This window comes from Panthera pardus, unplaced genomic scaffold, assembly GCF_024362965.1.
Source record: "Panthera pardus isolate Hobbes unplaced genomic scaffold, ASM2436296v1 HiC_scaffold_19, whole genome shotgun sequence".
Classification (NCBI taxonomy): domain Eukaryota; kingdom Metazoa; phylum Chordata; class Mammalia; order Carnivora; family Felidae; genus Panthera; species Panthera pardus.
This window is the reverse complement of record NW_026526754.1, coordinates 2,645,947-2,667,843: the sequence shown is the minus strand read 5'-3', so window position 1 is coordinate 2,667,843 and position 21,897 is coordinate 2,645,947. Positions and strand designations below refer to the sequence as shown.

At 37.1% G+C, this 21,897-nt stretch overlaps 1 protein-coding gene across 6 annotated transcripts in view; it reads left to right on the top strand.

The window, feature by feature from the left end:
* CDH8 (cadherin 8) overlaps nucleotides 1-21,897 on the top strand; it is a 361,920-nt gene that overhangs the window by 109,130 nt on the left and 230,893 nt on the right. For all 6 annotated transcript variants that reach the window (XM_053906508.1, XM_019455740.2, XM_019455739.2 and 3 more), the window contains one exon: nucleotides 3,621-3,915. In XM_053906508.1, the coding sequence (XP_053762483.1) occupies nucleotides 3,621-3,915 (295 nt within the window). The remainder of the gene's footprint in view (nucleotides 1-3,620; nucleotides 3,916-21,897) is intronic.

Genomic DNA, 21,897 nt, shown 5'->3' with positions numbered 1-21,897 from the left:
AGTTGTATTGAAGTGAGCAGGTGTTGGCTGGCTTGTGTGATGCACAACAAAGAGAACAGCTTGTCTTTCTGCACCCCACGTCCTTTTGAAGTCCACACCTGGAGTCTTACAGCGTTTGTTGCCTGTAAATTGCCAGTCTTACATATCCACAGATCTTTTGTTTGTAATGCCAAGTGGGTTACTTGAATAACCATGTGAGTGTGTGTTTGTATGTGTGACACAGACAGTAGGATGAGCCAAATATATATAGAAACACAATTCTCTGTGTTTCAAGAGTACCGTTAGCCAGGTGATCTGGATTTTACTGAGATTTGCTAAAAATGAATTTCTGGAAGAAAGACGGAGCATACAATGTTTACTTAGGGTTTTTGTTTGGTGTTTTGTTTTGTTGTGTTTTTTTTTTTTTTTTTTTTTTTTCCATTTTTTCCAGGATCTAGTTTTGGGAAGTTGCTTTCACTTATGTTGCAGTGTTTCAGATAGTTGCAAATGGTTGAGTATGATACTGATATAAAAACAGTTTTAGTTACTGTATCCTTACTATGTCCACTCCCCTTTTCCTCTATTTCTCAGATGATCTCAGATTCCAAAATCACATCTGCAGAGTAGATGGTTTATCCCTGTGTTCTAGGCAAGGTATCTGAAGCTCAAATAAATGCGTTCACCTCTCCAGTTCATATGGTTAGAGACCTAAATATTAGCTTTGTGTTTTATGACTTCAAAAACCTATGCTTTCCCCTTCTGCTTCCGTTACTTTTAATAGAAGGGGCCATCAAAACCCAAGTTAGGATTATAATGCAATTTACTTATCAGAGGCTATGGGTAAATGTAAAGAAAAGTATGGCAGAAATAATTTCCAGCATAAATGAGAATAACACCATTTGGATGGCTTGAGTTTTTTTAGCAAAAATGCTGTGTCCAAGAGTGACGCATACCAATACCTCTGTGTCTCAGGAATGCCTTGTATGTGGATGGAAACCTCCAAGAAGGATATATTATTCAAATTTTCTTTTTTTAATAAAAATGCTAATGAAAATGTTAAAATGCACATAAATTAAAATGATCATAAATTAGGATTAATATCACATTAATGAATTATAATCCCATACTCATTAAGATAAAGTGGCATTTCAATATTTGCTCTTGTTAATAAATTTAATACAATAAATGAAAGGGATACATTTTGAGATTCAATAAATATTTGATGTAATCTTATGCTTTAACTTTTTAAAATATGCAAAAGTAAAGTAGGAGATCTAGATGCATTTGGATTCTTTGTTGCTATTTTATGTCTTTTTTTTTATATTCTTTTCTTTTCATTTATTGAAGCGCTAAATACAATTTAAATTGGCAAAGAAAGCGATAGAGCCTGTTCTGAATAAAAGTGATCCCAAGAGAACACAGTATCTTTGAGTCTAGGAGTTTCTTTCCATGCAGCAGCATTTTTTTTTAAGGAACAAGTATTTGAAATTTGAAATCTTACAGTGAAATACCTGGAAAATAGATAGATACACGCACAGACACACATACATACATACATACATACATACATACATACATACATACATATATACATACTGAAGATATGTACATTTAAGCACTATTTTCAGCCATAATTCAGTGAGTTTTCCTTTAAAAATGCAAACTAAAATATATACAGTTTTGTTTTTAGTTTTTTTTAACAGGAGTCAACATAGTATAAAGAAGATGTACCATGTGTCAGAACACTCCTGTCTCACTCTTGAGAGTAAGCTGAAAATTTTAAAAGAGGGGTTCTGTTTTCCCTAGTACTTACCAGAATGTTTCAGGTAGGGTAGGTATTCAGTAAATTTTTGCCCTTGTAACCAAACTAACATGAGTTCAGTCCTTGGTGAGTCACAGATAGAAACTATACCAGGTGGTGTTGTCACACAAAGTAAACTTTTTTGCAACAAATAAGGAGACCATGGGGAGTAATTTCAAAAGCTGTGACTTTTGAGCAAGGGTAACTTTGTTTTCTTTTTTTTTTTTTTTTTTAGGATTAGGATGAATATTTAGAAAGGGGAGCCTTGTCATTGGATGTAGAGGTGGGCATTAAGGTCCCACATGTACCTTAAGGAAACATGCATATTCATATTATATTTGTATGTTATGTAAATGAGGCTTGTGCTCCTCCCATGGTGGAGATTTTAGTATTGTAATAAGGTAAAGGTAACTGTCAGTCACTCTGTGGTCCATCTGCGCAGGTGTGAGTCAGAAGTTTAGTTCAAACTGGTCTGGGTGGTCTGGGTCCATGGAACTCGTCCTCTAAGCAGTTCGTTATTGCTTGAAGGATAATTTTGGTTTCCGTCATGGGATATTGTACCTATAGGGTCTTTTGCTTGAATAAAGAGATAAGCTGGAAAGAAGAGCTTACAGAAAGGTGTGGAACAAAGGTCAGTGGGTACAAGCAGGTAAGAGTAGTAAAGGTCAGGCCTTGGGGGTCTAGCTAGTGATGACACCCTGACCTGAGATGAATTTGTATTTCTCCTGCCAAGTTCTGATTTTGCAAAGGGGACCCTTTTCTGGCCCCGCTGTTCTTTATCAAATGGGAATAATTTTCCAGGACCAGAAAAATTGTACAAATCAAAGAAGAGAAGGTCATAGAAAATATAAGATCTTGCTATACTTCAGGTTGGATTATTTTTGTTTTTCTAACAGGTAGACCTGAGTTGAATTATGGGTCTACTGCACTTGATCCCATCAAATAGAAACATTGGAGAGGTTATGATGGGCCTTGTCACACCTCACTTTTCTCATGTTTCATGTGAAATAGTCTAACTTATTGACTTCTGGAAAAGTTAAGAGAATTATCATATAAGCAAATCCCATAGTTGTTGACACTATGATCCATTAAATGACCCATTAAAGGTAGCTAAGAACAACTTTAAATAAATGTATTAATAAATGGAAAAGAATATATGATTTTTGTGTTTTGCTCTTGATATTTTTATCATTCTAAATGTATGGTTGAGTGTCTGACTTTGGCTAAGGTCATGATCTCGCCATTACTGAGTTCTGGCCCCACGTGGGGCTCTGTGCTGACAGCTCAGAGCCTAGAGTCTATTTCAGGTTCTGTGTCTTCCTCCCTCTGTACCTTATCCACTCATGCTCTGTCTCTCTTTCTCTCAAAAATAAATAAACATTAAAAAAAACTGTTCGAACTGATTTGTATACATTTTATTGTATTTCATTTTGTTTTATAATATTTTTTAATTTTGTATTTAATGTTTTATTTATTTTTGAGAGAGAGAGTTAGAACACAAGTGGGGAAAGGGCAGAGAGAGGGGACACAAAATCTGAAATAGTCTCCAGGGTCCAAGCTGTCAGCACAGAGCCCGATGTGCGGCTCAAACTCACAAGCTGTGAGATCATGTCCTGGGCCGAAGTCAGACGCTTAACCGACAGAGCCACCCAGGTGCCCCTATATTTCATTTTGATTGATATGCATACAGTGCCTAAACTCTTTGTACAACTACTGTTAGAATAAATTGATGATGTTAGAATGAATGTCGAAAGAACCAACTTGATACTCAAACAGAAGGTGGTTAAAAAATAACTTTGCAAATTGCCTCATTGCTAACCCATGTCACTTTGCATTTTAGCTACACACAGACCTGGATCCTGGAAGCAAAAAAATCAAGTATATCCTGTCAGGTGATGGAGCTGGGACAATATTTCAAATAAATGATATAACAGGAGATATCCATGCTATAAAAAGACTTGACCGTGAGGAAAAGGCTGAATATACTCTAACAGCTCAGGCAGTGGACTGGGAGACAAACAAGCCTCTGGAACCTCCTTCTGAATTTATTATTAAAGTTCAAGACATCAACGACAATGCGCCGGAGTTTCTTAATGGACCCTATCATGCTACAGTGCCAGAGATGTCCATTTTGGGTAAGTATGCTTCCAATTTCACAGAAATATTAAGAGTCCTCTTTAAAATAGTTCCTGGCATCTGGGCTGGTGTGTTGCTGAATGAAAGACATTTATTACCGTCTTATCTCTGATTTGCATTTCCAAATCCCCTTTTTTGGCCTAAGTTCCACAGCTCAATAGCTTTAGTCCCTTAGTAATAGGAACTGACGAAGCAGTTTTATTAAAATATCTCTCCTTACAACGATAGTACTTCAATAGGCTGAATTTGTATTCCTCTCACAAACTTGTAGTTTGAGTATTGTTACTGAGATGGATTTATCAAGATTTGTTCCAACATGCCAGACTAATCCTATTGATATTTGCTTGATGTTTAATTATTTGTTTGTGTATATTCACATGCAGATGCCACGCATAGAGAAAGAGAAAACGGTCTAAATCTGTAGTCAGCCAGATATTGGATTGAGCTGGTGGGTCAAGTCAAGAGTGAATTAGGAAATCACAGTTGCTAGAGACTTCTTTGTAACTGAGCTTTCTGTAGGAGCACTGCATTCACCAGTGTCCTGCTCATACTTGTTTGCAGGCATTCAAGTATCCATTATATTTTATTGAGCAGTATATATTTCAAAACATGATTTTCTCCCTTTTCTTTTACTGTTTTTGGATATCCTTATCTATCCTCCACCCCTGGCCTTGGTCTAGGAAACACCTGTTTCTAGACTTTATACTATTAGAGGAAAGGTGTTAGACCTCTTCCGAACCTGACAAGATAAGGCGGGATCCAAAATTCACAGTCTGAGATTACAAAAGTCATTCTTATGTATGTAATAAGTACCCCAGCTTATTTCAAATTGCATTTAAGACAACCTACAAGGATACGTGCAGTGCAGCAAAGTCACGTAAATTAAAGCAGGTGAAATGATGAGACAACTAGAAGACACAAGTAAACGTATAAATTGAAGGCCACAGTTAGGTAAATAGCTTGGCTTCATTTGATTTCTTTGCTCTTAACCTACATTATAACTTTGGTAAATAGACCCACTGCAACAGTGAATGAGCATTTTAGGTCTTCCTATCTTACCCATGTTATCTCTTGCCAGGACTCCACTCTACCCATCTCTTGTGCAAGGAATTCTACTTTCTTCTTGTTCTTGTTCTTGTTCTTGTTCTTGTTCTTGTTCTTGTTCTTGTTCTCGTTCTCGTTCTCGTTCTCGTTCTCGTTCTCCTCCTCCTCCTCCTCCTCCTCCTCCTCCTCCTCCTCCTCCTTCTCCTCCTCCTCCTCCTCCTCCTCCTCCTCCTCCTCCTCCTCCTCCTCCTCCTCCATCATCATCATCATCAAAATCCAGTTGCTCTTCTACACCTGGTTGAAATGACCTGTTTTCTAGGGAAACTTCTATGGCTTTCTAGCAAGCAATTAGCTTTCTACCATCACCACAAGGAGACACCCACAAATGAGCAAAAGCATCTCCATGTTTATACTTCTTTAAGAATCTGACATGCAGGGGCAACTGAGTGGCTCAGTTGGTTAAGCTTCTGACTTTGGCTCAGGTCATGATCTCACACTTGTTGAGTTTGAGCCCCCCATTGGGCTCTGTGCTGACAGTTCAAACTCTGAAGCCTACTTCAGATTCTGTGTCTTCCTCTCTCTGCCCCTCCCCTGTTTGCATGCGCTCTCTCTCTCTCTCTCTCTCTCTCTCTCTCTCTCTCAAAAATAAACATTAAAAGAATTAAAAATCTGACATGAAAACAGGAACTCAAAAACTATTTTTTCTTTTTTTCCCCTCCTCTTTTTCTTTGATCAACTCATTTAGAGCAAAGAATTTCTCTAATTTGTCTTTTTATTTTTTATCTAAATTATAGTAAGATGGTTTTAAAGGACTCCTGATACCTACAATACATACAGAACACTTTGTCTTAATTGCTAATAATGATGAACTGTTGATTGCAATTCATGATTACGATTCCTGCATCATAATGACGAAATCTATATCTATTTATTGTAAATATGTCAGAGGCTTCCTTTACTGTGTATATGAGTCATGTACTTGATAAATACATTGGGAAAGAAAACCCCCAAAACTTCTGAAGACTTCAAGATCATTCAGCTAAGAAAAGCATATTAAACATAATATTAGCTACATAATACAGTGTATAAATGTATACTTATGTATACATTTTTTCCTCTATTTAAAAGATTTTTCTTGATAATTACGTAGAGACTAAAGGAAATAACATAATATTAGCTACATAATAGTGTATAAATATACACCTATGTATTCATTTTCTTGATAATTAAGTAGAGACTAAAGGAAATCATCTATAGTAACATATACACAGTTATTTTTTAAAAGATGTATAGCCTTTGACATCTCTTCCAAAAACCTGTGGTTTTTGCTGCGATTGAAAGTGTGGTTTTTGAAGTTAGATGGAGTTTTGAATCCTAGTTCCATCCCTTATTATCTGGTTGACTTTGAAGTTCAGGGAGGTTAAATTATTGCTTATTTTCCCAAGCTATAATGCAAAGATAATAATTTCCATCTTGCTTTCATTGTGTGAGAATCGCATGAGGAAACACAAGGTAAAGGTATGCTGTAAAGTAAGTAATTGTGCAGAATTGGCTGTTGCAGTTTTTAAAATCATTTTTATTAATCTGTTTCCCACGTTACCTTTGGACCTTTGCTCAAGTATTGATTTTACGCATTGGGTGTCTGGTTTCTGCTTGACTCCAGCCTCTCTGGTTAAAGGAAGCAGAAGCAGCTGCACTATTTTATTGTCAACTGTGAATTATTCCCTTCATTTCTCATGAAGGTGAATATCAGGATGAAGGTCAGCTACTATCTCCTTTCTCTCCCCATTACTACTGTTCTCTCTCAGCCTGGCTCTTCCCTCCCCTCCTTAGTTCTTTCGTTTTTCTTCCTTTGCTACTGCAGAAATGCCAGCACTTGCACCTGCACACCCTGAGGAATGCCAGCAAGGACTGGGGGTTTCATTGTGCAGAAAGTGAAAAATAAAATTCTAATTGAGAAATTTACCAATATTAAATTGAAATGAATGTGATGTTCAAGAACTGTCTGCCAGCTGACAGGCTGTCAAGACAAAACACACATATATATTTGCCCAAATGGCAGCCAAATTATTTTAGAAATATCTTACTTGGAAGCTAGAGACACAGCTCTTTTATATTCTACTGTGAATTTCAGAACTTGATGAGAATTCTCTTTTATAGCAATACCACATAAAGAGTGGCATGTGAGCTTGTCTGATTTTAACTGTGAATCCCAAACTAGCATTGTTGAGGTGGGTTTTTCAATGCAGATTTGCCTATACCTATTGAGTTTCAGACAACATAAATGTTTTTAATGCTGTGGTACATTGGGGTGAAGGGTGTTTAACCCTGACCATATGCCTGAACCTGTGTTCAGATAAAATAAACTTTTTATTTGAGTTGAAAATAGAATCTCAGATTAGTGGCCTGCAAATCTGCCTTCTATTTGTGTGACAAAATCTGTAGAAGCCTTACTTTATAGTGTGCACAGTGATCTCTACCTAAATAAATATGTTGGGAAGAATTTAGTGATTATATGTAAAGTACTTGGCAGAGCAAAGAGTTAGTGATGAGGGTGTATGAGTTTCTTTACAGCCATCCATTCGTGAGTTACTTCTACTAGTAAGATTCAGTAACCTATATGAATGCCTTGGTCAGTGAAAAACTTCTCAGCAAGCCTTACCTTTTTATTTCAAAAAAATACATATGTTGGAATGAACCCTGTTTCATTCAAAAGGCCATATTAGTGAAAGTAGTGGTGAACGAATGAGAAGTCAAATAGCGCTTAAGCTGCTAGATGTTACTGCATTGGAGAGTACACAATTATATGATATATAACACTAGAGGTTTTCTTAGTTTTCTTTGTGATTCCGGGCTTCTCTAAGGATGATCAACGAGTATTGAAAAGTTGCTATATGCCAGAAGCTGTGTTAAATGCTTTTAATATCTGCGACAGCCCTCCACCACCAGTACTGATATTAACTCCTTATTTCTCATATTTTTAATCAGAAAAACAGGGAAAATAATAGCTAATCCAAATCCAGATATTAAGTGAAGGAGCTGGGATTTAAATGGCTCTAGCTCTCATGGGTTTAACCAGTATGCTGTACTCATCTTTGATAATATCTCTAGAGAATTTTGTTTATATGAGCACTATGTTTCTGCTGCATATTTATAATAGTTAATGTTTTTCCAAGGTAGATGATCGCTTGAGGTCAATATACTTTGCAAATTAAATAAAAAACGAAGACAGGATTTGGAAAGGAAAAGTTTGGGTAGAGAGTTGCACAATTTTCAACCTAGGCACAGAAGCACTTTACAAATTTAAGAACAATGCATCACATACATATTCAGATAACAATAAAATTAATTAGGAGCCATGTGGTGAAGACTGACCCTGAAGTGCTGCTAATATAATAAAGATTAAAGAGAGTAACTGAGATTGACTCTGAATTTCCTGGTTGTGAATGCAAAAGGAGAATGTACTATCCACCAAAAATATCCACCAAAATATCGGGAGAAAGTTAAGAGATGACTTAGTATGATATATTTTATTTTGTTTTATTTTTTAATGTTTCTGTTTTGAGAGAAAGAAAGAGTGTGGGTTGGGAAGGGGGAGAGAGGGGGACAGAGGATCCAAAGCAGGCTCTATGCTGACAAGCAGTGAGCCCCAAGCAAGGCTTGAACTCGTGAACTGAACTGTGATCATGATCTGAACTGAAGTCAGACGCTCAACTGGCTGACCCATCCAGATGCCCCAGTAAGATCTATTTTAAAAAGGCAATTCTTACTGCTTTCCAAAGACTCACAACTGAAGCGGTTATGGAAGTCAATACGCAATACACACATAAACTCATTCTCCATGAACACTAACTCACACAAAGGAAAATGTTAAAATTTGAAAATAATTTCCGTCATTTTCTATCTATCTTCTCTTGCCATTAATATTAAGCCTTTTTGTTATAAATATGTCCTTTTATGATAAACATCCTCAAATCTTCTTATGAGGAAGGCCCACATAAAATACTTATTATTTATTTGGTGTTTTTTTATCATCTTTGATTTGGAATATATTTAATCTTAGAGAAAAGGAGTAAATGTAGTTCAAGTGTATTTTCCTTGAACCATTTGAGAGTGAGTTGCTGACTTGATGCCCCATCACCATGGAAAACCTCAGTAAGTCCTTCCCACAATGCACAATGCAGCCATCACCATCAGGAAATTTATATTGATGTACCATTGCTATTGAAAGCACAGAACTCAGTCACATGTCTCCAATCATGGCAGTAATGTTCTTTTGTATTAAAAGTATCAAATCCAGGACTGTAGGTACATTACCAGTATGTGTCCTTAGAGTGCTTCAATCTGGAATGGTTCTTAAGTCTTTGCTTTTATGACCCTTCTAGTTGGACATTATAGAAGAGTTAATCTATAGAATTCCTTAGTTAGGATTTGTCTGAGGTTTCCTTGAGATTAGATCCAGAATATGCATCTTGGAAAGTGATATCACAACACATGGTACAAGATTTTGACATTATTGGTGATAATAACTTTTGATGACTTCATTAAGGCAGTGTCCACCATGTGCCTCCATTGTAAAGTTATTTTATTTTTACTCTTTGTACTTAATAACAACTTTGTGGGCAGATGCTTTGAGCCTAAGTAAATATCTTATTCTTCATCATATTACTACACCCCCAGTTTTAGCATTCATTGAAGTTTCTTGGCTGAATTATTACCATGACAGCTGCCAAATGGTGGTTGTACTAATTCCCTCATTCAGTCTGCATTGATTACTTGATATTCTTCTTTAAGGAAAAACATTCTTTTCTTCCCATTTATTTGCTTGTGTATTTATGTTAATTTGGACTTCAAGATTTCTGTTTTATTTAGTGAGTTATATACTGTTATTATCATTATTTATCTTAATGCCATGATAATAGTTATGAATCATATTTGTATCAGGCTTGGTCATGACATGCTCTTGAAACTTTTTCTGTGTCCTATTGACATGCCTCATCATTCTTTGCGTACAGTCTTATCTCTGGCGAGAGTGTTCTAGGTTTTTTTTGTATTTTCCATGCCCCGGCCCTGGAATTTGCCATTTATACAAAGACACTTGGTTCCATTTAAAACAGACTTGTATTTGGCGCCAAATGCAGGGTATTGGTTGTATGCATTGCTACCAGGGTGTTGCTCCTCCCATATCTTCTCAGTGGACAGGGCAGAACGAAGTAACATATGAGAGCATGTGTACACACACACACACACACACACACACACTTATCTGTATTGAGTTGAACAGTGTTCCCCTCAAGTTTTGTCTGCCAGGACTTTAGATTTTACCTTTATTTGGAAATAGAGTCTTTACAGATGTAAGTAGTTAAGTCCAGGCCATGAGTTAGATAGAGGCAGAGATTAGAATACTGCCCTAAGAAATGTCAAGAGCTACTAGTAGCTGGAAGGGGCAAGGGAACATTCTTCAGAAGAAATGTGGGCCAGTCAACACTGATTTTGGACTCCACCACTGTGAGACAATAAATTCCTACTGTTCTCAGCAATCCAATTTGTGATCATTTGTTATGGTAGCCTTCAGAAACTAATGCACAATCGATCTATTGAAAACCATAAGTTTGGCTCTAAACCTCCAGTTCTAATGCAACAACAGAGGGTTCATTGTATATTTTTTTCCCTTCTCCAGCTGTAAGAAACTGGAGTTTCCTTATCCTCAATATATTTATTATTTGGATCACCCTTCACATCCTGTAATAAGGGATTTCCATTTGCTCCTTCTGACCAACCCCAGATCTCTCACATAAATGTTTATCTGCTGTCATACTCTCCCTTCATCTTTCTATTCTTACACAGATTAGTATCTTGCCCAGTCACACTTAATGGCTTTTGCACGAAATTGTTCAGATGGCAGGAAAACAGGAATGGAGGCAGAAAATGTATACTACTCTCTACTTTTGTTCTCCTCTATTCCTCAGTTGTTTCTTGTTGTATACTGGACCTATAGCAACATTTTCCAATCTGTATTCAAAATAGGTTTACTAAAAAAATCAAATTCAATTGATAAACACTGAATTTTGGAAAATGCAATGTTTTTTGTACTTCTGAGTCTTTATTATTATGTCATAATTTGATAAATTTGTATTACATGCTCTTTCAGAGATTCAGACATTTATATGATCCCAGAAGCTATTTTTTAAATAAATATTTTGCAGCACTGCATAATTTTATACTATACAAGCTTTACAAACACATGTCCAAAGAGAAGAGATTTTTGATTCTATGCAAGGCCACATATTAGTTTAGCATGTAGCTAAATAGTAAAATCTGCAGTTTCTAAAGAGTGAATTAAAAATTATGACAACTGTAGCTTACATGGATTAACTTGTCATTCTTGTCACTTCCTGGTACTTATATCAGTCATATGAACAAGATTCCCAAAGTAATAAAGAGTTCATTCCCATATTCTTTTTTTATTATTATTAAAGAAACATTTTTTGTCACATAAGCTTAAAATATCAAAGAATGTTCATACTAACAAACAGTCTTAAGCTTCACATTCTCCTTTCTTATAATGTAGAGGTTGTAGATTTCTTGTCTGGATTTAAAAAAAAATGGTACTTTTCTCTATTTTAATGGAAAGATGCAAAATGAAGAAAGGGAAATACATATCTTGATGGATTTGATTATATTTTTTTGTCTTGTTTGATTCAGAGTGATGAGCAAAACTGCAATTCTTTAGGAAAACATGGGTAGGAAATCATGGGGATTGAAATAAATACTCTCAAAAGAAATCCAGCTGCTCTACCTGATATGAATGCCTATAACAGCTGTGGTTCCAAAACTCAAAGATGACGTGAGGATTGTGTAGTTTCTATTTTGCATAAGGAAGCTAACCTTCATTAGGGATACATATTTGAAATACTGAAAGTATTCTCTGATCAGCAAATCTGTACTTATCATAAGGAAAATTAAAATACCTCCAGAAAAACTTTGTATTATAGGTTGAGGTTTGAGAAACCAAGGTAGTATTCTACCTAGACAATCCAATGATCTGCTGTCTTCCTTGTCTTTTTGCCCTCATAAGAGAATTAATATTTTAGGACTCACCATATTTATTGATTCCAGAAGCAAAAGGGCAAGTCTTCTGTAAGTTATTCAAGCCATGCTTGTGTCCAGAGCTCTGTGAATTAGTATCAACACCCACAGTGTTAGGAGTTTTTCTGTTATGTTGTCATTCCAGGAAATCATGAATTAAAAGGAACCAAAGAGTAAAAGCTTATAGAGTTCAATCTTTGCCCACATTCGCCTGCTAGAGACATGAATCAACTGCATGTCAGGGCAGCTCCAAAACATGCATTTGTGAAATTCTGAAGTCTTGGCTGAAAATGAATGTAGGACACCTTTGTCAATATATTTTTGGTATCAGCATGCTCTTCTCAGAACCTTGCCTCTTGGAGCTGGTGGGAATTCCTTAGAATGTCTATGCATTTATTAATATTATTTCTTTAACTTTGGTATTTGTGTATGATGGGCTTAATAATAGTACTTCCTGGATTCATTGGACTTTAAAAATTACCATTTGATTTTTTTAGAACCAAGCGCTTTATTCCTTGGTTGTTTTATGAGGTATGTGTTGTTGTTAATCCTATTCTGCTTACCAATAACTTCACATAGAGAAAAACAATGAGATTTATATGGCAAGATAGCTGTATGTGTAGATAAGCACATAGATTAATAGATAAAAAAGTGATAGAGCTGTTAAAAGGGGAAAAATAAAGATACACAGATATGTAAAATGTAGACCTATGGATAAAAGAGCTGTGTGTGTGTGTGTGTGTGTGTGTGTGTGTACTTGATATATAATTCGATATCCTAAAAAAAGACAAAAAATAGTTATATAGGAGGCTGTAGATGAGAATACATGGATTGCTTCAAATACATCTCCCATTGTAAGGGAACAGGTTTTCATCCCTTGTGCCTGCATTTGAAGAGTTTAAAGTCAGTATAACCATATTTGTTGCCAAGATTTTATTCATTTTCTTTTTGTCAGTGAGCATGACACCAAAGAGTCTTCCCTATATAACCATGTCACATTTTTCAGATCTCATCATTATCGAACAATTATGCATCTTTGCAAGCCACAGGAGCCATCTGAGTTCAAGAAATATATTCAATGTGGGAGAAGGGGAGAAGGTGTCTGGGGAGGAAGACCACAGAAGTAAAAGTGACATTTTCATCACATTATATCAAGGGTACCTACTGTCAGTAGGATTTATTCTTGTTGATGTTAATCTTGATCACTTGGCTGAGGTATTATTTTATTAGATTCCTCTACCATAAAGTTACTCTCTCCCTCCTTTTCCATACTGTACCCTTTGGAAGGAAGTGTCAGTGTGCAGTATATATTTAAAGAGTGGAAGGTCGGGGCTCCTGGGTGGCTCAGTCGGTTAAGCTGCCGACTTCAGCTCGGGTCATGATCTCGCGGTCCGTGAGTTCGAGCCCCGCGTCGGGCTCTGTGCTGACAGCTCAGAGCCTGGAGCCTGTTTCAGATTCTGTGTCTCCCTCTCTCTGACCCTCCCCCGTTCATGCTCTGTCTCTCTCTGTCTCAAAAATAAATAAACGTTAAAAAAAATTAAAAAAAAAAAAAAAGAGTGGAAGGTTATGCTTTCCTCCCACACCACATAATAGCATTGCTCATGCGATTTCTCATACATATGAGATTTTTCTCTTCTGTATTTTTCCTTTCTTTTTTTTTCTTTTCTTTTTTCTTTCCTTTCCTTTCCTTTCCTTTCCTTTCCTTTCACCAATATGTGTACTCAAGTGTTATTTCTTTTGTATCTTGGCTTATAATCCAATACAACTTTATTTTCTTGCTCAATTTCTTTGTCAGCTTTGGCCGCTGGAAGGCATTTTAGTTGTTTCCTGTGTCCCTTTAACATCCATCCGTCCATCATTATCATTATCATCATCATCATCATCATCAGTACTTTGGTTTAGATTTTAGCACTTATTTACTTTCTTACTTTCTTGCACTTCATGATGCTCCAGGCTCATCTTGTATAATTATTACTCCAATTCTAGAATAAACTATTTTTCCAAGGAACCCCAGTTCCTTTTATTGGAGTGTTACAAACCAAGATGAGTATTGGGTGTATTTGTTCCTACTGAGTTGCCTTTGCTTCTAGGCCCTCTCAGCTGATACAGGGAGGACAAATATATGTGGATATACTAAATTTATACACACACACACACACACACACCACATATATATTGTACAAATATATATGGATAGTAGTATACGTACTAATAATCTACTAATCCATGTATTAGTATATACGTTAGTATGTTAGTGTATTATTATGTTAATGTGTATATATACAAACACAGTATACTTATATACACACATATACAAACATACACAAACACTCACACACTTAGGTCCCCCTTTTTCCCCCCATCGCCCTCAGTAAGTTCTAAAATACATATGTAATATAGTGGCATTATTTTCTCACCAGTTATATTTTATCCTGGGAAACTCTATTATCCATTTTTTTAATTTGCGTATATTAAGATTTACTCATTGTGCTATAAATTTTAATAGTTTTGATAAGTATGTTGTGCCATGATTCCATCATTACAGTATCATACAGAATATTTTACTGCTTTAAAAATATCCCTTGAGCTTTACCTATTAAACTTTCTCATATCCTTAACTCCCAGTAAGCACTGATCTGTTTATTGATTCTTTCCTAGAATGTCCTACAAAGAAATAATATAGTATGTAGACCTTTCACTTAGTAGTATGCTCTTAAGATTCATTCATCCATGTTTTTGCATGGCTTAATAGTTCATTCCTTTTAACCAATAGGTAGTATTGAGTCATATGGATTACCATAGTTTGTTTATCCATTCACCTATTGAAGGATATTTTTATTGCTTCCAGTATTGTGTGATGATAAATAAAGCTGCTCTAAACATTCATGTATAAGTTTTTGTTTAGAAATTAGTTTTTTTAATGTTTATTATTATTTTTCTTATTTTTTTGAGAGAGAGAGAGAGAGAGTGAGCGAGCATGAGCAAGGGAGGAGCAGAGAGAGAGGAAGACACAGAATCTGAAGCAGGCTCCAGGATCCAGGCTGTCAGCACAGAGCCTGATGCAGGGTTCAAATCCATTAACTGTGAGATCATGACCTGAGCTGAAGTAGGACCCTTAACTGACTGAGCCACCCAGGTGCCCCTAGAAGTTAGTTTTAAATTTAGTTGGATAAATATCTAGGGGTATGACTGCTTATATTTAATTTTATAAGAAATTTTAATTGGTTCAATGGAAGTACTAACCACAAAGCCCTATCTATAATCTACAAAACACTATAAAGATATCCCTCTTTGATCATCAGGTCATCAAAAACCTAGAATAGAAAGCAATCAGTTAATATAGAGATGGACATAAGTACTTGAATGAGTTCCAGTCATCACATTACAAACAGGAACTATCTTAAAATACTGTCAGACCTTTGGAAATGCAACCCAAGAGGATTTTTTTTAATTTTTTTAAATGTTTATTTATTTTTGAGAGAGAGAACGAGAGAGAGAGAGAGAGAGAAAGCATGAGCAGGAGAGGGGCAGAGAGAGAGAGGGAGACAGAGAATCCGAAGCAGGCTCCGGGATGTCAGGACAGAGCCCGACGCGGGGCTCGAACTCACAAACTGTGAGATCGTGACCTGAGCCGAAGTCGGATGCTCAACTGACTGAGCCACCCAGGCGCCCCCATTTTTTTAATCTTTCCTTTATTCTGGTCAAAATGAGTCCTCTTTATTCTATTCTTTGTGTGTTGTTCATAGGCACTGTTCACCAGCTTGCCACTAACAACATTACTCTGCCCATTCCTGCTTTTTGAAAGTTTGTGTGAAAAAAGGGAATGAGTGAAAAAATGAGTATCTTCTAGTCCATAACCACCTATGGAGAACCTACCTCTTTCAGGCTGTAGTGAACATCCATTGAGTGTCTGCTTAACTCATGCTGTGTTTAATCTCTGCTAACTGTCCATCTCCCTGTTGACAGTATGGTTAATTAACAGTCAGTTTATATAAGGTTGCTTCTGTTCTGGAACACAGGTAGACGTTTGATCACATCGAATTTACTTAGTCTCAACCCCAGGAATTTGCCATGAAGACTCAGAAGATTTTGAAATAGTATCTTTCTTAGCAGCTCAACATGTAAATATGTGAACATGTAAATCACTATGTAGACATCATCTTTTCACGGTGTCTATTAGAGAAATCAAAAAGGTACACTTGACCGAGAGAGGTAGGGACATGAACTAAGTAACAAAGAAAAGAAAATGATGAATAAGTAACAAAGAAAAGACTCTGCAAGTTTTTACTGGATTTTTTAGTCTCTGGTTTTCTAGAAACATACTGAGTCTTAGGTAATTCCCATCACTGGCTTCCCATGATACTCCATCTGTACATGACAACTCCACAAGGGGAGGGACATACTATGTTTCTTAAAAACAAAAATTTCATAAGAAATATATAATTGTCTTTTGTGTGTTGTCGGTGTCAGTGGAAAGAAATTATTCACAGGAAGTTTGGTCTATTAGAGAAGGGATATAGAAGCATTTTTCTTCCTGGATATGTTAACCCTGTATAAAGATAATCAATATTTATGCACACTGAAATTATATGAAGTTCTTTTTTCATTATATAAACCTAGAGAATAGACTATCACTCTTGTGTCTTCCTTCTGAAACATCTTGGCTCTTCAGGGCAAGGTGTGGCATTAGTAATATGTCGTGCTTATCTTCATAATATAATATGAGTAAAAGAGGAAGTTTTGTCTTCATCTGCCATCAACTGCTGCTCATTTAAACACAATGAACTGAAATATTGCATTCTTGGGAATGTTTAAACTGGAATTGGGGATGGGATATCCCTTCTCCCAGGCTTTTGAAAAGGTCATGTATCTCCTTGACCTGGGAAAGAAAGAGAAAATGAGTGAAGGAATATTCTCAGTTCAGTATGAAAAAAGACCCTTCATGCCAAATGCAATGTCACTCTTCCACCCATCTATATTCATAGATGCTTTTAATGGATGTCAGATAACATGCCATCTTCTGTGCTTTGTTCTTTTAAAAATTACTATTAAAGAAAAGCTGGATGATCAAGACTGAAAACAAAGGACAAAATTCATTCCTGAGTATGTCTTTAGTGTCCTTTTTCTCACCTTGACAAAACCATCTGAATAATGATAATCACCCCAGGATCCTTTTTTTTTTTTTTTTTTTTTTTTTCGGTGTTGTTATTCCTTTGTAATTTTTAGGGCTGCTGATACCATTAGGTAACAATGAAATAATATTAAACAGTCCCCACACATTTATGTATATGTAACAAGTTACAATGTCAAAATTAAACGAAAGGAGAAGTGCCAGGATCTGCCTTAAGAGTGGCTCTTGCAGTGCCTTGCAGCTCCAGGAAATGCTGTGTATGTGCACTCTGAGCACGCTTTTTTTAAAAAATAATTTATTGTCAAATCAGCTTCCATACAACGCCCAGTGCTCATCTCAACAAGTGCCCTCCTCCATGCCCATCACCCAGTTTCCCCTCTCCCCAACCTTCATCAACCATCAGTTCTTTCTCTGTATTTAAGAGTCCCTTGTGGTTTGCCTGCCTCCCTCGCTGTAACTCGCCCCCCCCCTCCCCTATGGTCTTCTGTTAATTTTCTCAAGATTCACATATGAGTGAAAACATATGGTATCTGTCTTTCTCTGACTGATTCCACTCAGTATAATACCCTCTGGTTCCATCCATGTTGCTACAAATGGCCAGATATCATTCTTTCTCATTGCTGAGTAGTATTCCATTGTATATATAAACAGCATCTTCTTTATCCATTCATCAGTTGATACACATTTAGGCTCTTTCCATAATTTGGCTATTGTTGAAAGTGCTGCTATAAACATTGGGGTCCCATTGCCCCTATGCATCAGCACTCCTGTATCCCTTGGGTAAATTCCTAGCAGTGCTATTGCTGGGTCATAGGGTGGTTCTATTTTTAATTTTTTGAGGAACCTCTGCATTGTTTTCCAGAGCGGCTGCACGAGTTTGCATTCCCACCAATGGTGCAAGAGCAAGTGCAACAGTGCAAGTCCCTCTGAGCACCTGTTAGGGGGACCCTACAGCAAGGAAAGTAAGACCATGTGTTGTGAAGCCAGCATTGTCTCCCTGCTTCATGTAGCACTAAGGGCATTGGTGACTTAGAATTTTCATAAGCACAGAAGGCAATTCTTGTTCTTATTCAGGCTTTTCTGCATGTTTGCCTTCTCTTGTCCCTGGTACATATTTTTGAATTATGCATTAAAGTATAATATCCACACAGTAAGTGCATATGTCATAAGAGCACATGCTCACAAACTGAACAGTTTCATGTAATTAGCACCCAAATAGAAAAAAATCAGTATAGTATTTGCCTTGCAAAATTCATTCTTGGGCTTCTTCCTGACACTATTTCCACAAGAGTAACCTGTATCCTCACTTCTAAAAGTATAATGTTTTGCCTGCTTTGTGCTTGACACAATTGGACTCATGCACTCCTTTTGGCTTTTGTGTCTCATTTCTTTCTCTCAATGCTCCAGACAAGCTTGAAACCAGTTCAACCATATTTACGAGACACGTGAATGAATCAGTGAATATGGTGCTTTTTAAATTCCTTTATCCTGTTGATTCCTCCCACACTTCTCCTCTTTTCTTTTTGGTTTTGGTGTTAGAAGGTGACTTTACCATTAGATATGTTATTTCGCATGTCCTTTCACCACGTACCCAGCTCAAGGCAGACAGTGGGAACTTCCACATCAAGGCCAGAATTGGTTTGGTAAGTCTGCATCCATGGGACACAGAAGTGGTTTCTAATCTGCCTGAAACAGTTTGACTGATTGATTGACAGAGAGAGAGGGTGAGCGAAGATGAGCCTGGGGAGAGGGGCAGAAGGAGACAGGAGAGAGAATATCTAGCAGGCTCTATCCTCTGCTCTGTGTGGATCTTATCGTGGAGCTCCATCCCATGACCTTGGGATCATGACCTGAGCCCAAATCAAGAGTAGGATGCTTGTCTCAGCCACTCGGATGCTCCAAATCTCACTTTTTTGTAAAAGAAATTTACATATTAGAATTACTTTTACCCCAAAGGGGAAAAACACCCAAACTGCAGTTCTGCCTTTTCTTTTTGTTTTTGTGAGAGGGAGGGAGGGAGAGAGAGAGAGAGAGAGAGAGAGAGAGAGAGAGAGAGCGCGAGCAAGTGCACATGAGCATGAGCAGGGGAGGGGCAGAGAAAGAGGAGAGAGTCCCAAGCAGGCTCCAGACCCAGCACAGGGCTTGATCCCACAAACCATGAGATCATGATTTGAGCCAAAATCAAGAGTCAGACACTTAACCATATGAGCCACTGAGGAGCCTTCTACCTTTTATTTTTTTTTAAACATTTCACTCCCTGTTTCTCCATTGTCTCTAATGTTATCATCAAACCACCTACATTTTTGTACAGTAAAGTCACAGAGATGAAAACTCAACTCTGTGTGCAGAAAGAAGGACCTAGTGGTTAAGAATTCATTCTCTAGAGTCTGTAGGCCATATTGCAAACCCCTAGTAGTTTCCTTAGAGCCCCAAACTGACCTTTAGTCCTTTGAGATTTGCCGCTGGGATTTTTGTCCTATATCAAGTATGACATTAATTACATGGAACATGTCATGTTAGAGAAAACTATTATAATTTTGTTTACTGATATAAATTATCATTTAAAAAGGAAACTTTAGGGGGTACCTGTGTGGCTCAGTCGGTTAAGTGTCCGACTTCAGCTCAGGTCATGATCTCACAGTTCTTGGGTTCGAGTCCCATATCTGGCTCTGTGCTGACAGCCCAGAGCCTGGAGCCTGCTTCGGATTCTGTGTCTCCCTCTCTCTCTGCTCCTCTCCTGCCCATACTCTTGTTTTTCTCTCTCTAAAAAATAAATACAAATAAAAAGGAAACTTTATTTCATCACTAGTATCATTTGCCTTAAATAGATAAATGTCAAATGTAACATTAGATATAATGAAACATATACATAACATTAGGTAGACATCATGTGAGATATAGGTAAATATATAAAAGTCATTGACTTTTGTATAGACACTGTTGCCTGATGAAGGCTTTTATTTGTAGGCCTTCATGTGCCTTGGTATATTAAAGCATATTGGCAAATATCAGCTGTTAAACTCATATAGGCATAAAACTGAGATTATGCCTTTAGTATAAAAGGAGAATGGAATGGGTATATGTCTGTCACTGTGGATTTGAAACTAAGTAATGCTGATTCCTTGCATACCTAGAGTACCCTGCTGGAATGCTGCTCCTATTTTAGAGAGCAACATGTTATGCAAAGTGCATGTTTACATTTTGGTATATGCCATGCAAGGACACACACAGCCCATGTTCTCTCTTAGCCATACCTACCACCAAGGGGCACATAGTTTGGCAGGGAGGGTCACCAGCTACTTACATCTTGCCAAAGATGTGGAAGGACCATCACAGCAGAAACCAAGACTGCCTGGAGGACCCAGAGATGCCTGGAGATATCCCTGGGAATTTTGCTCACCTAAGATTTGCATGGCAGGGGATCCATTAAAATTTCATGTTTCCTGTGACTAGAGGAGCTGTGGCCATTTCTTAAGATCTTTGGAACAGATGAGGAATAGGCACACACTATCATCTGCTCAGAAGTCAAGTCCTGTGCATTGGTCAGAGGCTGTGCTAGTAGGACTGTGTGGGCTCTCCTAAACGATCCATTTCTGCAAAATGGAAAACATTTCAGCATCATCTTTCCATTCCTAGGCCTTAGCCATCCAGAGCGTACGAACAATTAACATTGTATTCAGTGAGCAAGCAGGTGGATGAAAAGAAAAGTGTGTGATTGTTTCAAATATTTGGTGGGAGCGTTTACCTCATATCCATCAAGTGAAACACATCTGATCAGAAGATATTTCAAGATGTCATGATAAAAGTGAGTTATTGCTGTGCTATCATCCTCGGTGAAAAAGGCAGTTTTGAAGCTTCCTTATCCCCACGCCTCAGACACAAGAGCCATGTTGGGTTTTGAAGGGACATTCGAACACATTAGACTTGGCATTTGCTTTGAACAGAAAAGACATTCCTGATTAATTTTAAGATTTGCCTGACTCGTTAGATATATCTGTAGCTCTTTAACTTCTTTAGAGCTTCTGGTACTATAGAAACCAATTTGAGCAGGGTGGGGAATGCTTAGATATGTAAGATCCAAGGTTAGGCATAGGACTGCGTGGAGAATATAAAAATTTGCTTCCCTGTGTCTGATGTAATGCTTCCTTGAAATATTCAAAGGTAAATGCTTAGGCTTTGAAGCCAGACTGTGTTTGAATTGTGATCTCTTCCTAACTATTGGGTGACCCTAGGAAGGGAATTTACCTCTCTGAATCTGAGATTCTTTGTCTTTAAAATGGGGCTTAAAAAGGAAAATTATGTGAAAGGATAAAATACTCTGGTATGTAATATTCCAAACAATGTCATTTGGCCCAGGCTCTGAGGCATAACTACCTGTTCCAAAGGTCTGCCTCATTGGCTTTCTTTGCATGCTCCTTCTGAATTCTCTGAGCATCAGTGTATATAAATTTGAGTCTTCCTGCATGGTGGTTTTTGTTTAGGATACATTTTCAGAATTAAGCTAGTTAGTTTGTTCAAATAATCAATTATTTTATTACCTTTACTTAAGACTATACCTTTACTCTTTGTTTCTGTGATCCTACCTACTCTATGAAAGAATTTTTTTTTAATTTTTAATTTCTATTTATTTTTGAGAAAGAGAGAGACAAAGCCTTAGTAGGAGAGAGGCAGAGAGAGAAGGAGACACAGAATCTGAAGCAGGCTCCAGGCTCTAAGC